The following is an 18,558-nucleotide window of genomic DNA, read 5'->3' as shown; positions in this document are numbered from 1 at the left end:
TTTCAGTTGAATTGTACAGGTTATAGGTCACATTAAAAGTGGGAAAAGTTTTGAAATTATTTATTGTGGTCTAATTTTTTATATCACAAAAACCTGGCATTTTAACAGGGATGTGTACACTTTTTATATCCACTGTACCTACCTATGAATACTACAAGTAGATTGTACACATGTATGTAGAGCTTTGTCAGTACATGCACAGGCTGCGTACACATGTATGTACAGCTTTGTCAGTATATACATATATGAGAGGACTGTACAGTAGTATGTCCACCTCAAACTCACCCAGGAATGGAGCTGTGGGCAGCAGCACAGACTCTAGATTGTACCTATAGGGGGAAGAATTGTACAAACCAACTGCTTTGGGCATCTACTGTGGTGCGCAATATCCTCATAATGGGAGAACACAAATCAGAGAGTGTGTGCCATGTCAGGGCTAGCCACAAGGTAGTGTAAAAATTGGCTCTAGGTGATTCAGTCATGTTGACTAATGTCACCAAAAACTGGACATGGGTATTTAACAGTGATAAGTGGGTTGAAGACCTGGCCTGTTTTGACCTATGCCAGGGATCCAGGCCAATGGTCGAAGGGGTGTATGTGCCCCTATTGCCCCTATTGGCCAGTGTGCATCTACCATAAAGCTCAGCAGCTCTGGTTCAATAAACTTCTGGCCAGATGGTCTCTATTTGCCCAGCCTGGGTTACCTGGGATAGCTTTGCTGAGTGAACGCTGGACATAGAACCAATCAACCTGACAAACATGAACTAAGAATAGCTACACTCAGTGTAGGTTCACAGACACAATGCAGCCTGGTGGTGGATTACATGATGGTACAGAGAAGGCTGGAAATCCTGCGTATTCAGGTGACAAGATGGAAGGGCAGTGCAGCAAAGATACTTGGATGGGATCCATAGAGGGAGAGGCTTCAGAAGACAGTGAGGGATGTCATCAGAATTAGTGACAGACTCATGGCAATCAGACTCCAGTGTAATGATAGGGCAGTGTTTATAATCTCCGCCTATGTCCCATAGCAGGTTTGTGACAGTGAGGAAAAGAGTGCATTCAGACAGCAGATATAGGACCTATGGGATAAAGCAGGACAATGGGAATTGATGTGGATAATGAATGATCTGAATGCATGTATCAGAACAGACAGAACAGGATATGTGGACTGCCTGGGTCCACATGGGTGAGGCATCAGGAAAAAAAAGGAGAGACCATTCTAGACTTTTGTCTGGCAAATGGCTTAATGGTGGCCAACACGTGGTTCAGCAAGAGAGACAGTCATGAGATCATATACAAGACTAGCCAGCACACAACACAGTTAGATTTCCTTCTATTAAGTAAAGAGCAGTGTGGTAGAATCAATGATTGCAAAGCCATCCCCAGTGAAACGGGTGGCACACAGCATAAACCACTGGTAGCCACAACCAGTTGCAAGCAGTGGTTAGAGAAGGCTCTAAGGTCAACAGAGAGCCTTGCATATATGCAAGCACTAAACAATAGTATGTACACACGCATGTATAGTCTTGTCTCTGTATACATATGTGTATGTACTGCACAGTAGTGTGTGTGAACCCATGAATTTATGTCTTGTCTGTATACACATATGTGTGAGTACTCTACAGTACAAGGAGAAGGTCTGCCCTCTAGTGGCAGTGGAGCATAGAATAATTTTGTGATTGGCCAGTGGGCCATTTTGATTGCTTAGTCAAATTATGTGCCTCTTTAAAGTTGGTGAATTTGCAGAGCTCTGGGCTCATTTCTAGAGAACTTCCAACTATTAGACATCCAAGCCACACATTTGAGAGTGTTCTGTTTCAATCCTGTGCCATCACTGGCAGATAAGTAGAATACTTTGCTAAACTGCACTTTTATTTACAGTTTGAGTGCTGTTTTATTTATCTGTTGTTTGGTGGGCCTGCACTTTAAATCATTTTAAGGTGCCTCTGAAATTTATTGCTTATTTGTTGCTGATTTCTACACTTTGTGAGGATTCCTTTGGTAGTAATTCATTGTATTTTATTGTTGGTTACTGTATTGCATTTTTTGGCTAAAATAGAGTCAATTTTTACAATAAGAATGATTAGGTCTTATAATGTATTGATTAAAATTTCACCCTCATGATACCTGAATGCTATGGCTATGCAATTTCCAATGTATTTGTTAAAACTATTGTCAATAAAGATTGTTGGGGAAAAAAAAGAAAGAATTTCAGCCAAAAATGATTAGGTCTGCCCTCTAGTGGCAGTGGAGGGTAGCCTGATTGCTTTCTGAACTTGGAATCACTCTGGTCAGCTTTAAGTGTAATTAGGTGTTGGGCAGAGCACTATTTGTATTGTTTAGTCAGTCTGTGCCTATTTAATGTCGACACATTTGTGAGGATGTGCCTATTTAATGTCGACACATTTGCGAGAATGTGCCCATTTAATGTCGACACATTTGCAAGAATGTGCCTATTTAATGTCGACACATTTGCGAGAAGCTGCTCATCACATAGAAGGGTTTGGCAGTACCCTGCATACATACAGGCACATCAAACTGAAACTTTTGCTTCAGAAACCTTCTCTGAAATCTCCCCAGTACCAGTAACCAGTTGAATGTTGAGTAGCACCACTCTACAAGTTTGGTCTTAGATAATCCCTTGTAGTCTATACAGCTGTAAACCTTTCTTGTATCACCACCCCATTAGACAACACATAAATAAGATCTGTATGTATACATGTGCACTATCTCTGCAGCCAGCTTGGTGGGTATGGGCATCCTATGACAGTGTAGCAAATGTCTTATGTATATTGACAGCCAAGTAATTCTAAAGCAAACTGATGTGGTATGTGAGAGATGTACTTACAAAATATTACTGGAGGCAAGGCTCTCACTTGGTAACACTAACCGCAAATGCTTGACCACCCTTCATCAAAGCTTATATCTAACCATAAAAAATTACCCTGTGGTATCAAATCATATCAAAAACATTTGGGACGTTGGCTAGGCTTAAACGTTGCCTAATGGCAGTTAGCCTAGTAATCACTTATGAACCTGTGTATAGTCTTGTATATACCATTATGGGAAAACTATACAGTAATGTGCACATGTGTATGTTTAACTTTGTACATGCATATTGCGCGCACTGTACAGCAGTATGTACACATGTATACGTAGCTTTCTCCATACATACATATTTGTGAGTATTGTGCAATAGTGTGCATGCATGTGTATATATATATATATATATATATATATATATATATATATATATATATATAACTTTCTCTCTATACCCATATGTGTGAGGACTATACAGTAGCGTGCACGCATGTATGTATAGCTTTGCCTGTATATACATAATCATCATTATCGTCAGCCTCCTTTTTCCCATTTTTCTACATGGGGTCAGGGTATCCTGTTAACTGTTGCCATCTCTCTCGATTCAATGCCACACTCCTGCCTTCTTTGACACTCATTCCTCACTGTCACAGATCCTCTTTTACACAGTCTATCCACCTCTTTGTTGGATGTCCTCATTTCCTCTTACCTTCTTCCTGTCTGTTCCAAATCTTCTTCACCATATTGTCTTCTGCTTTTCTGCATGTGTCCAAACCACCGTAATCTGTTCTCCTTGATCTTTTCTGCAACTGGAGCTACTTTGGCTTCTGCTATTATGTCCCCATTTCTTCATCTGTCCCACAGTGTGCATCCTACCACCCTTCTCAGACTCATAGACTTATAGATTAGTACTAAGCTAACTGCCCTTGTGAGCCATTTTAAGCCTAGCCAATAGTCCCTTGTGAGATTCAAACCCTGCACCTTGTGTTTCTAAGGCAAACACCTTAACCATTAGGCCACCCTCCCAACCCCGGCAACCTCAGGCACTTCATTTCTATCACTTCTAGCTTCTTCAACTGTTCTAGCTTTACTGTCCAGGCTTCTGTACCATAGAGTAGTACTGGTCACACCACTGTCTTGTACACCTTACTTTTCAGCTTCTTTGGCATTCTTCTGTTATAGACTACACTTGAGACTCTATGCCAGTTGGCTGCAGCCCCTGTGATTCTAGCTTTGACCTCTTCATTCAGACTTCCCTTTTCCTCAGCAAAAAGTAGGGGAAAGGAATGCAAAACTGAAGGCACCCCTCACAGATACTTGAAGGTATTTACCTGTTCCACTATCTTCCCTTCTATCTCAATTCTCAGCTTCTTCTGATTTCTCCAATTTGCTGCCATTACCACTGTCTTATCTGTGCTTAGTTCCATCCCATGTGCCTTCAGTTTTGCATTCCATTCCCCTATTTTTTGCTGAAGTTCTTGCTCAGAGTCTGCCTGTAATGCAACATCATCTACATACAGCAGCTTTGTTGATGTGACTCTCCATCCTGTTTGATAATGTAATCCATCACCAGTTTGAACAGCAGTGGGCTCAGAGCTGAGCCGTGGTGCACACCCACTCCCACTGGGAAACCCTCTGGCTAAACACTGTTCATACTTGAGGCATTGGGTCCTTGTAAATAGCCTGCACTAATTCTACCAATGTTTCTGAGTCTTTGAACCAGCATAGTACTGCCCAAATCAGCTTTCTTGGGACCTTGTCATATGGTTTTTCCAAATATAGGAATGCCCAGTTGGACTCTTTCCTCAACTCTTTTCTTCTCAACTATCTGTCTAACTTTAAACATTGAAGAAGTTGTGCTGTATCCTGATCTGGATCCAAACTGCATTTACCATCTTACTTTCTACTACTTTGTGTATCCATTTATCAATCACTCTGAACAGAACTTTCATGGAATATGATAGGAGTTTGATGCCTCTGTACTCCCCACAGTTGTGGATGTCCCCTTTGTTCTTGTACACTGGCACAAGTATGCTTATTTTCCAGTCATCTGGGATACGCCTTTGTCTCCACGCTGCTATGAGTACCCTCAGGAGCCATTTCTCCCCTATCTCACCCAGCGCCTTTATCATATCTGCTGTGACCTCATCTGAACCTGCTGCTTTCCCTGACTTCATCTTCCTTAGTGCTGTTCTTACTTCTTTTAGGGTGGGCTCCTCTTCTTCTCTCATTGTAGGCTGTTTCTGGGGCAGTACAGCTTCTGTGGGGTTTTCTTCATTCAGAAGCTGCTGGAAATATTTCTTCCATCTGCCTTTGATGTCCTGTGGACTGGTGAGCAGGTTGTTGCTCTTTCCATCTGCCTTTGATGTCCTGTGGACGGGTGAGCAGGTTGTTGCTCCTTCCATCTGCCTTTGATGTCCTGTGGACTGGTGAGCAGGTTGTTGCTCCTTCCATCTGCCTTTGATGTCCTGTGGACGGGTGAGCAGGTTGTTGCTCCTTCCATCTGCCTTTGATGTCCTGTGGACGGGTGAGCAGGTTGTTGCTCCTTCCATCTGCCTTTGATGTCCTGTGGACGGGTGAGCAGGTTGTTGCTCCTTCCATCTGCCTTTGATGTCCTGTGGACTGGTGAGCAGGTTGTTGCTCTTTCCATCTGCCTTTGATGTCCTGTGGACGGGTGAGCAGGTTGTTGCTCCTTCCATCTGCCTTTGATGTCCTGTGGACTGGTAAGCAGGTTGTTGCTCCTTCCATCTGCCTTTGATGTCCTGTGGATGGGTGAGCAGGTTGTTGCTCCTTCCATCTGCCTTTGATGTCCTGTGGGTGGGTGAGCAGGTTGTTGCTCCTTCCATCTGCCTTTGATGTCCTGTGGACTGGTGAGAAGGTTGTTGCTCTTTCCATCTGCCTTTGATGTCCTGTGGACGGGTGAGCAGGTTGCTGCTCCTTCCATCTGCCTTTGATGTCCTGTGGACTGGTAAGCAGGTTGTTGCTCCTTCCATCTGCCTTTGATGTCCTGTGGACGGGTGAGCAGGTTGTTGCTCCTTCCATCTGCCTTTGATGTCCTGTGGACGGGTGAGCAGGTTGTTGCTCCTTCCATCTGCCTTTGATGTCCTGTGGACTGGTGAGCAGGTTGTTGCTCCTTCCATCTGTCTTTGATGTCCTGTGGACTGGTGAGCAGGTTGTTGCTCCTTCCATCTGCCTTTGATGTCCTGTGGACTGGTGAGCAGGTTGTTGCTCCTTCCATCTGCCTTTGATGTCCTGTGGATGGGTGAGCAGGTTGTTGCTCCTTCCATCTGCCTTTGATGTCCTGTGGACTGGTGAGCAGGTTGTTGCTCCTTCCATCTGCCTTTGATGTCCTGTGGACTGGTGAGCAGGTTGTTGCTCCTTCCATCTGCCTTTGATGTCCTGTGGACGGGTGAGCAGGTTGTTGCTGGCATCCCTTATGAAGGGTGTCTGAATATCTTCTTTATTTTTCCGCCTTTGCCTTGCAAACTGATATAGTTTCTTTGTGCCATCTACTGAGTCACTTTCCAGAAGTTGGTATTGTGCCTCCGATTCCCTATTCTTTGCTCTTGCAACTCCTTTCTTAGCTTCTTTGTTAGCTAACCAGTATTCCTTCTTAGCCTGGCTGGTCTTTTCTATCTCCCACTTTTTCCTGCACTCCTTTCTTTTGATGACTTCCTGGACTTCTGCGTTCTACCACCAACTTTCCTTATGTACCTTATTTCCATATCTGGGCTTGGCCACATATCTGTTCTGTAATCACACATGCTGTTTTGAGGTGCTGCCATTCTTCTTCAACTCCACATATTTGCTCCTTTTCTTGGGGTGCTAGAGGCCGGAGTAATTCCTTGAACTGTTGTACTTTCTCTCCAGTCAACTTCCAGGTCTTCAGCCTTGTTTCTGTTGAGCTTAGAACCTTCTCTGACCACTGCTTGCAGCTGATTGTGGCAACCAGTGGCTTATGCTGTGGGCTGACTGTTTAACTGGGGATGACTTTGCAGTCACTGACTGTACTCCAATGCCCTTTCCTTACCAGGAGGAAGTCTACCCAAGTTGCTTGTTTGCCCCTCTTGTATGTGATCTTGTGACGGTCTCTCTTTCTGAACCATGTGTTGGTTACTATCAAGCCATTTGCCAGACAGAAGTCTAGAATGGCTTCTTCTTTATTCCTGTTGCCCCACTCATGTGGACCCAGGCAGTCTTTATATCCTGTTCTGTCTGTTCCGATATGTGCATTCAAGTCATCCATTATCAACACTAGTTCTTGTCCTGCTTTATCTAGTAGGTCTTGCAACTGCTGTCTGAATGCACTCTTTTTCTCACTATCACAACCCTGCCGTGGGGCATAGGCTGAGATTATGAATACTGATATATCATTACACTGGAGTCTGATTGTCATGAGTCTGTCACTAATTCTGATGACATCCCTCACTGCCTCCTGAAGCTTCTCTCTCACCACAGTTCCTACACCATTTCTAACCTGTCCCCCACCTGAGTATTAGACTATGGATCCCAAGCCAAATGGCTTCGCTGCACTGCCCTTCCATCTTGTCTCTTGGATGCATAGGATGTCTAGCCTCCTCTGTGTCATTATGTCATCCACTTGGAGATGCATCCTGTCAGTGAATCTACATTAAGTGTAGCAATTCCCAGTTCATGTTTGGCAGGTTGACTGGTTTTACATCCAACATTCGCTCAACACAGCTATCCCAGCTAACCCAGGCTGGGCAACTAGACACCAGCTGGCTAGCAGCTTATTGACCAAGGGATGCTGGGCTTTATGGCAGGCACACACTGGCCAACAGGGGCACATACTCCCCTCCCACCATTAGCATGGGTCCTTGGCATTGGTCGGAGTACGCTGGGTCCTCAATTCACTTATCACTGGTAACTACCCATGCATGTTTTGGTAGCATTAGTCAACATGACTGAATCATCTAGAGCTGTATTTTATACCATAGAGTGGCAAGTCCTGCCACTGTGCACAGTCTGTGATCCTATCCTGAAGATATTGCGCACCACAGTGGATGCCCAGAGTGGTTGGTCTCTACAACTCTTCTCCCTATAGGGCATCGTGTAGAGTCTGTGCTGCTACCCACAGCTCCATTCATTGGTATATACATATGGTTGAGAATTGTGTAGTAGTGTGTGCACTTATATGTATAGCTTATCTGTTTATACATTTGTGTTACTACAGTGCAATATTGTGTGCCCACATACTTACAACTTCATCTGCATACACACACATACACACACACGTATATATATATATATATATATGAGGGTGTAGGGCATAGTAGTGTGTACATGTGTATGCATTCCTTTGCCTGTATATACATATGTATGAGTATTGCACAGTTGTAAGTACTCATGTATGTATGGCTTTGCCTGCATATACATATATTTGAGTTCTGTAGAATAGTGTGTATGCAAGTATTATAGATTGCATATATAGATATTGTGAGTATTGCACAGTAGTATGTACACATGTATGTATAGCTTTGGCTGCATATATATATATATATATATATATTACAGTAGTGTGTACACATGCATCATAGTTTTGTCTCTGTACACATATGTGTGAGTGCTATACAGTAGTATCTACACAGGTATTATAGCTTTGTCTGTATATACATATTTGTGAGTCCTGTACATTAGTGTGTACACATGTATGTATGGCTTTGTCTGTATATACATATGTGTGAGTATTGTGAAGTAATGTGTACATATGTATGTGCAGCTTTGTCTGTATATATATATATATATATATATATATATATATATATAAGTATTGTACAGTATTGTGTACACATGTATGTGTGGCTTTGACTGTCTATACATAAGTGTGAGTAATGTACAGTAGTGTGTACACATGTATGTATAGCTGTGTCTGTATATACATATATGAGAGTACTGTACAATAATGTGTACACGCATATGTATAGCTCTGTCTGTATATACATATGTGAGAGTATTGTACAGCAGTGTGTACACATGTATGTATAGCTTTGTTTGTATATACATATTGTGAGTATTGGACAGTAGTGTGTACATATATTTGTGCAAGTTTGCCTTTATACACATATGTGTGAATACTGTACAGTCATATGTATACACATGTATAGGCTCATATGTTCATTGCTGTATACTAGGCTAATGACCATTGGGGCCTTTATATGCCTAGCCATGCAACCCAAATGTATCCCACAACTTACTGTGTCTTAGTGGTATATGTTAGGGCATGATTTAATGGCTACCTCTGTCCATCAGAGACATAGGTATCATACCAGAGGAGAATTTCCAACATCCCATCCAGTCATCCAGATTATGCTTGAATGCAGTTATGGGCTCTTCTTCACATGGATGGGAAGCCTATTCCAGAGAATGGCAATTCTCTGAGATACACACACACCTGTCCCTCAAATATGTCCTTGGAGCTGAATTCATCAGCTAGAACATTTGCTTTATTTCCTGGTTCTGTGAGTGCAGCTTCACCAATAGTTCTGCGTATTGTGTATTGCTTTTGAGGTTTCTGATGTGCTCTCCCTGCCAAAAAAATGACCCCACTTGATATTGGTTTATCCTGCTCAGTGTACATGTTGACAATCTGTGTTTTGATGTTGTGCCATAAATATTCTGGATATGAACTCTATGTACAGTCGACAAGTTGTCCAAGACCCAATTGTACAGTAGTGTGGACATGTGTATGTACAGCCTCACACACACACGCACACACACACACACACACACATGTGTATGTGTGTATATATGTATATATATATATATATATATATATATATATATATATATATATTACAGTTGTGCATACCCATAGAGTACAAATATATTTATAGATTTTTCTGTATTTATGTATGTGTAAGCATAGTACAATTCTGAGTACACATGTATGTGTAGCTTTGCCTATATATACATATCTGAGTGCAGTACACTAGTGTGTACAGAATTGTCCGGATAAACCTATGTGGTAGTAGAGCACAGTACAGTACTGTGAATGTGCATGCCTAGCCTTGTCTGTGTGTCTGTCTGCATCTATCTATCTATATATATGTGTGTGTGTGTGTGTGTGTGTGTGTGTGTGTGTGTGTGTGTGTGTGTGTGTGTATACATATGTGTTGATATAATAATAGAACCAAAAGTCAACATTCAAAATGCTGATCACAAAATGGTGACTATTCAGACATCAGTATATTACTACACACGTGTTGAGCAACAATCTTGTCACATGCAAAATTAAAGCAAAAAAAACCCATCATTTTTTTGCATGGGGGCAGGTCCCCCAACAACCCGCACACTCCTTGCTAATTATGTAAATTATACTAACTCCCAAGATTGCACAACATGAGGGAAATTGCATATTTCCCAACCCTGAGAATTGTGCAACCCTTCACACTTGTCGACCATCTGCTTAGTTAACCAAATTTTGTCAATTAAACAGATATCTTGAGTACTGTACAGAAGTGTGTATGTACTTATCTAAAATTCTATATGGCTGTGCATGGGCTCAGGGATGGATTATATGCATAAAGCACAATGTTTGTTACAGCTGCTGTGTGGCCAGGTCAGGTTTCTGCTCCTGGACTGTAGCTCTCTACATCTGCTCTGTATCAACCGTTTACAGCTACGGCTCAGTATCACTGAAGGCCAGCTGTGTTACCTGTGTTATTCATGCTCTGTGGCTCACATCCATAAGTTCTGCACCAGTTGTGTTATATGTGTTATTCATGTTCTGTGGCTCACATCCACATGTTCTGCACCAGTTGTGTTATATCTGATATTCATGTTCTGTGGCTCACATCCACATGTTCTGCACCAGTTGTGTTATATGTGTTATTCATGTTCTGTGGCTCACATCCACATGTTCTGCACCAGTTGTGTTATGTGTTATTCATGTTCTCTAGCTCACATCCACATGTTCTGCACCAGTTGTGTTATATGTATTATTCATGTTCTGTGGCTCACATCCACATGTTCTGCACCAGTTGTGTTATGTGTTATTTATGTTCTCCTGCTCACATCCACATGTTCTGCACCAGTTGTATGTGTTATTCATGTTCTCTCGCTCACATCCACATGTTCTGCATCAGTTGTGTTATATGTGTTATTCATGTTCTGTGGCTCACATCCACATGTTCTGCACCGGTTGTGTTATATGTGTTATTCATGTTCTGTGGCTCATATCCACATGTTCTGCACACCAGCTTTTAACTTGGTGCAAGGTAACATGCCAGCATTTTCATGTTTCTACTCAGTTGACTTGAATCTTACCCAGGCTTTTGCCATGCACTTTATAGAGTAATACCCCTTCTGTCAGAGTCATGTCTATGAATCTTGTCCTAAGGTTATTGCAGTTATTTTTTTTTTCTTGCTTTGACTGTAAAAATTATGGCTGCTGGGCTGGGACTGCCCTATTATCAAAATGTCAAGTAAATAAAGAGGTTAGTTTCACATAAGGTAGAAGAACTTGAGTACTTCCTGGCTGTATTCTATACCAGTACCTGTCTGACTCAGCTTCGGTCCATGTTTGGGTACCAGACAGTTCATATTCTTTTTTAAGCTGTTTTGCTGTTTTAGGTTCTAATGCTGAAAAGCTAATGTTCTGCCACATACTTACTGTCCCTGGACTGCTTTGTTGTGGTGCTGTGACATTTAAGGGTTTGCATGAGGCAGTGACTGTACATCCATGATGAGAGAGTCAGCACTGAAGATGAAAGACATGTAAGCACTACTCAAAGCAAGAGACAGCAGGGCACAGTGACAGTCTGTGTGGCACTTGTAAGTGTAGCTATGAAAATGCTAAACAATTAATTATTAATGGTATGCAATTACATGGGTGAATTACAGGTAACATAGAATGTTACCTAGGCTATCCTAATTTTTACTGAATTTCTTTTCACAATAGCCCTTTGCAGTTGTTATTCAGATATTATGTTAGTACTTTCTACGTAATTTGCCAAGACAGAGAGGTTAGACCTCATTTTCTTATTAGAAAGCATTCCAACACTAAAGAAGTAAAGGTTCTACCTTGTCAGGAGTAATAAATTGTCATGTGACCATCACAAAATGGAAAGCTGAATACAGGTGGTGGCCTCAGGTTTGGAAAATGGCTTAAGGAGGGACTGCTTTCACTGGAACAAAATGTAGATAAGGAAACAAATATGAAGAAAACCTCGAAAACATGAACACCTACCAGCCTCTGAGATGTCACCCCAGTAAGGAGAGTCAAATTCATATAAGGAAACAAATATGAAGAAAACCTCGAAAACATGAACACCTACCAGCCTCTGAGATGTCACCCCAGTAAGGAGAGTCAAATTCATATAAGGAAACAAATATGAAGAAAACCGCGAAAACATGAACACCTACCAGCCTCTGAGATGTCACCCCAGTAAGGAGAGTCAAATTCATATAAGGAAACAAATATGAAGAAAACCGCGAAAACATGAACACCTACCAGCCTCTGAGATGTCATCCCAGTAAGGAGAGTCAAATTCATATAAGGAAACAAATATGAAGAAAACCTCGAAAACATGAACACCTACCAGCCTCTGAGATGTCATCCCAGTAAGGAGAGTCAAATTCATAGTCCCCAGCCAAAATCTTCCGGAACAAATTCTTATCATGATTTTCATAATCATCATCATCTGTTTCATCATAGAATGGTGGATTCCCAGATAATCTGTCAAGGAATAAAATATAATGAAATATATATCAGTGATTAAGACTCTGGAAAACAACTTGTTACAACTATCCAAAAATGTCCACTTGACATAATATATTTATTCATTTGCTTAGTTGTTGTTTGTTAATCTAATTGATGATCTGACTGAAGATTATCATTTGAGCCATGGCCCAGACCTTACGTTACTATTACATTACAATTTAGTGACATTATACAAAATGCAGAGATTAAAGAACATTCTACTTGAAAATGTGTGCATAAGCATCACCCTGAGAACCTGCAAACCCCTATTTTACTCTTTAACATTCAACATGTCTTTCAGACCTTCCACAGTAGTAGTTTAGCTCTATCAGATCTTACTGACTGCATCTGGGAAAAATTTCAAAATTTCAGTCTAGCAGATACATAGCATCTGATGTCCTTAGATTCACTGCTGTGGTATTCATTACATATGGGCTCCCTGCCGTGGTATTCATTACATATGGGATTCCCTGCCGTGGAAGCCAGATGCCCATCAAGTCTACCAAAGCCTACTGTTGCTTTAAGGTATGCTGAACATAAACCAAATGATCCTCACACAGAGTAGGGCATAATGGTGACGTTCAGGCATACCATCGTCAGAACGTCTTTGCTGCCAGTCCATATGCTGTTTCTAACCATTGGTCTATTTGCCTACGTCCATTTTCTGACCTTTGTGTTCCATTTTTGTGATTACTCCTGTTTGCTGAAGTCCTCATCATTGCAAATAAGTACCCGGTTGGAGGTTTGTTTTTTTCTTGAATTTTTTGTGCCCCTTGGGGTTAATGTCATCCAGGAAGGGTAAATGCCAGGGTGGGCGACAGCTTCCCCATAAAGATGACCGCGATGTGTCTTTTTTGCCTAGGAGCTTCTCACAACCATGCTTCCTGTTCGATTCGTCAGGTGTTCATCCCGAAAACCCTTCGTAGTTGGCTTTCCTCCCTTTCATTGTGTCTTGAGAACTGGTCTCTTAATCTTCTTGCTAAAGATAAAATGGGAGGAACTTCCCACCCTGAGGGTCAGCCGTCATGGAAGAAGAAGGTGAAAAAGGTAAGAATCTTCCATTGTCCAGCCTCTGCAGGGTGTTTCTACCAAGGTTGTTACAAACCCAGAGGCTCACCTGGCTGTATTATCGGATTTCTCTGCCACGTCCAGGTTGGAGGCTGGTGAGGATTTGGTGGGCAGAACATCCAACAAGGCTTTGCAGGCATCCGTTTCGGACATTCAGGTGGAACCACAGTTGATTATATCCAAGGGGCTAAGGAGGGTTCCGGAAATTCTTAGGGAAGAAGTTCCTACTATGGTCGTTGAATGATGTCCTGAGTCAGAGCCGGCGGACATTCCCTTTAAAAAAAAAAAAAAAAAAAAAAACAGAAAACTAAAGATGTTTCTTCTGCTCCTAGGGATTCACAAAGTGAATGGCAGACCTTAAGACCTCAAGGAGTCTCAGTTCCTACTCCTCCTTGGTCCTCTTCACCTCTTAAAAGGCCCAGAGAACTGAATTCTTTTGAGGAAGAATTGGATTCTGATGAAGGGTTCCTTACTTATTCTACTCAGTCAGATTCCTTCTCCTTTTGACTATGGATCAGAGGAGGAGGAATCTAATAGTCCAGATACTCCTTCTGAGGAAATTTCCTTTGGGGACAGTGTGACGTCCCCCCACCTGCACCAGTAATCAAGGAGCCCCAGTCCTCACCACTGGCATCTGTGGGGAATGTTCACTGGGAGGATAACAGGTACAGACACAGTGTTTCCAGATGCAGCTCTCTCCATCAAGCACAATCAAGCACAATTTCCCTTAAGAGCACACAGGGAACACACTCAGTCTGGGGGCTGATTCCTTTCTCCAGATCTCCCAATAAGACTCCTGACTGGCACAGCTATAGATTCAAGTCCTTTGCCAGGGTTCCAAGCCAAGTCCTCCAGCACTCTCTCTGTCTAACAAGTGCTTTGTGTCCCTGCCCAGATAGCTGACACACTCACTCCTTGAGACTTGATTTATACACACACACATACACACACACACACACACACACACACACACACACACACACACACACACACACACACACACACACACACACACACACACACACACACACCTAGGAAAGGCTGTCACAGGTTTACTAGCTATGCCCCCTTTTTCCCAGACTATGAGGTAGTTACCAGTGCCACCAAAACCCATTGCCAGCTACTTTAAGGCCCTTACAAGGGTACCCAATATACTGAGTGACATTACTATTCAAACAAATGGTAGTTTGACCAAGAGCAAGGCTATTAGGAGTGGCCAGCATAGTGACACCAAATAAATATGCAAGTACTCTCAAAACTTAAATATCTCTACAAAGATCAGCCACAATGAAATGTTTAACTATATTTAATAATAAATAATAAAAAACAAGACTACTAAATATATATTCACAGTGACATCAGAGTTCAAAATTACAGGAAATATTTAAAATAACATTGCAGGACAGGCTCAGACAAATAAAGAAAAAGAAAATCTAAACAAAGCTTCACTATACCCCTGACTGAATCTAAGAGAATTATACTACTCCCTACTTACTTAATAGAGCAATGCAGATCATGTGGTTAATGTTCCTTCTTGTCGTCAGGCCCAAGACAGAATACAGAATGCTCAGTCTCTCTGAGAGACTTCTCAAAATAATATCCAAAATATTACCTGCATGATAGCCTGCAGAACAACATCACTTCTGGTAACCTGACTTCTAGGTTCTCATGCAAATCCCCATTGCTGGAAGCTGGCAGGATTTGGCACCTGCCTGTAAAAATACTCACACAAGGGCTTTTGCTCAGATCTGTGACAAGTGCTGGAAGTCATAAAACAATTTCATACCTCCATGCTTCCAGAGTAGTAATTAGTACACCCCAAAGACAATACAGAAAGCTTCCTGGTACAGACTTTTGTCTCTGGCTGTATTGAAACCTGTGAGACAGCATCTTTATGGCCTAGCTCATAAAGTGATTTAATTTCAGATACATTTTAAAGTTTGTTGGAGTGAGGTTAACCTTCCAGTTTCCTCTGTTAAAACATATACATCTAAACAATCACAATAGTGCCTGTACATTTCTGTTCTCTCCAGCAGGGCACACTGTGGATACATTTCAAACACAAGCACTTTACAAATACCTTTTCAACACAAACATCTCTATAAAGCAGTTTGGTATCACATGGTATACAGTTCTAATACATTTGTAACACAAGCATCTAGTATAAATCAGTTTGATATTCACAAATGACATTTAATTATTTACAAAATTCCAGCTAGTTGTGCTGGCAGTACCTCCTTTTGTTACAGACACAATCTCTAGGATGATGGAATTTTTAAGTGGGATTGTGCTCAGGTCTCTGATATCCATAAGAGGTTTTATGAGTTACTGCAGATGGAATCTCATAAACCTGCAGCTATTCCTCCTGTTTTGGCTGCTTTACTGGATATTTTTCCAGTGCCTCTAAAGTGCCTGATTCTTTGCTCCCTGCTCCCAAGAAGTCTAATAGGTTTTATAGGGTGCCTGAGGATTGCTCCTTTTTGTTTAAATGTCCTGCTGCTGACTCCTCTGTGGTGTCTGTAACCTCTGATAAGCCATCTCAGTTGCTTCCTTCATCCAAGTTACTGTCTTCTGACAAAGTAAGCAGAACCATGGACAGGCTGGGTAAGAAGGTTTATATTTCGGCTACCTTAGCTTTTAGGGCATTTAATTATCAGACCCATATATGTACATACATGTTGGCTCTTCTGTCTCAGGCTTGTCAGTTTTTTTTCTGATCTTCCAGACACTGAGATTAAATCTTCTGCTCTTTCCTTGGTAGGGACTTCCTCTCAAGTAGTTCGTCATTCGATCAAATGTAGTTATGATGCAGCAGATGCCTCTTCTAGGGCTGCTGTTTTTAGTTCAGTAATATTCTTGGTTTAGGCTTCAACCTTTAGCTGATGTTATTAAGGATAAGTTGATGGACACTCCTCTTTATAATAAACTTTTGTTTGGGGAAGCGGCTGCTGGTTTAAGTCTCTTCAGGACACAGGGAAGACCTTATAGGAGCTTAAACATCTGTTTGTTTCTTCTGTGCCTAAATTTCAGAGAAACTACCCTTCTAAGCCAGCCTTTGTTTGTAGGAAATCTCACCCTCCTGCTAAAGGTAAAAAGGGTGGTAAATGGGCTTCTTCTGCTAAGGCCACTCAGACTGCAGGGACTGACAAACCAGGTGCTCTCTGACTATCCGCCTGTTCCCAGCCACATTCCTCTTTCTCTTCTCCTTTCTCTTTATCTTCCTATTTGGCTTCGCATCACCCAGGATTCTTGGGTTCTTTCAATCATTAAATAAATAATAAATAAATTTGTCAGGGATACTTCATGGTGTAGATATCCTGTTCCCCTTTTATGGGCATTCCTGAGCCTAGAGTCAAACTGCAAACAAACTACTGAAAAACAACAAAAAATAGACAGGCAACAGTAATTCTTAAACTTTTATGGTTAGCACTTTCGTCAAGTATTCTTATACTCAACTTCATCAGACAGTTAAAAGAATGGTAGCCATATTTAAAACCAGATTCATAGTCACATGACTTTTCATGACACCATGTCACCTGATACAATTCTCATTTCTATAACACATGTACCTAAAAATTGCATAAACAATTGTGTAAAAAAGGCATATACACTTTCCTACTGACTTAATACAGCTCAGATGGCTTAGTGGTTAAGTGTTGTGAGTGTAGTGTACAAGCACCTGGGTTCAAGACCTGCAAGGGCTATTTATTTAGGGTTGGGAGGGTGGCCTAATGGTTAAGGTGTTTGCCTTGCAAACATAAGGTGCAGGGTTTGAGTCTCACAAGGGATAGTTGGCTAGGCCTAAAATGGCTCCCAAGGGCAGTTAGCTTAGTACTAATCTATGAACCTATGAACCTACAATACTTAAATTCATAAGTACATATACAAATAATACATAAATATACACGAAAAAGCCAGCTAAAACATCCAAAAAACAATATTTGTTATTGTGTACATAAACATTATTACATGTCACTAACTGACCTGAATAAATTTCAATTGAATGTCATAAATGCATGTACTTGTGCATAACGGAGGGGGGGGGAGTTTATGTGTATATAACAAACACAAAGAGTGCCTCAAATTATATATCTGTTCACCTGAGTATTAGCCTTGTGTTAACGTTTTAAACTCTTCAGTTTCAAGACACATGCCAAAGAGCATACTTCGTTCAACCCTGATGTCACATAGGCCCTGGTTCTAAGCTGCCAAATCAGCTCCTTCAACTCAAGTTTTAAGCCTAATGGACCGCCCCTGGTGTCAAATTCAATTTGGTCGATCACCCTGAATGTGAAGGAATGACCAGGGTTTTCTACCACATGTTTTGCAAAAGCGCTGTCTGTTTTAGCTTTCCTAATGTGGTAAATATGCTCATACACTGTTTCCCTTAGTTTACGCTCAGTCTTGCCAATGTAAAAACCCGTACAAGACTGGCAGGAAGCAAGGTAAACAACCATAGTGGAATTGCAATTAAATCTGCCCTTACAAGGGAATTTTTCATCCAAGATGTTAAATTAGTTACCTGTTTGCATAAACCTGCAATAAGAGCAGTCTTCACATTTGTACATACCTGGAATACGTATCATCTTTGGGGGTGACAGTTCCAAGAGGTTTTTCAAATTAATCCCCTCCTGTAGACTACATTTGGCGCAGGTCCAAATGTAATAAATTCTTTGTATATTTGGAAAATATTTCAATTCTTTTGCAAAATCTGTCTAATGTTTTCTCCATCTGAACTAAACCTAGTAATGAAGGCGTACCTATAATCGACCCTTAGGTTACTTCCACCTCCAACAGGTACCCCATCATCAGTACTCATCCACTGATTGCTGTTATCTAAAATGGCCATTTATCCTTTTATTTTGGACTTCCTCAAATAGGTTGCTCAACATGTCTACAGGGTATCCTCTGTTTGTGAACATTTGCAATAACAATTTACACTC

General features: G+C 41.4%; 1 protein-coding gene across 1 annotated transcript in view; it reads right to left on the bottom strand.

The window, feature by feature from the left end:
- CAMKV (CaM kinase like vesicle associated) overlaps nt 1-18,558 on the bottom strand; it is a 1,209,710-nt gene that overhangs the window by 82,222 nt on the left and 1,108,930 nt on the right. Inside the window, exon 8 of the mRNA XM_044078939.1 lies at nt 12,387-12,523. Within this exon, the coding sequence (XP_043934874.1) occupies nt 12,387-12,523 (137 nt within the window). The remainder of the gene's footprint in view (nt 1-12,386; nt 12,524-18,558) is intronic.

The sequence above is a fragment of the Protopterus annectens genome, chromosome 7.part1, assembly GCF_019279795.1.
Source record: "Protopterus annectens isolate FY-2018-M chromosome 7.part1, PAN1.0, whole genome shotgun sequence".
NCBI lineage: Eukaryota > Metazoa > Chordata > Ceratodontiformes > Protopteridae > Protopterus > Protopterus annectens.
This window is presented reverse-complemented; position numbering and strand designations above follow the sequence as displayed.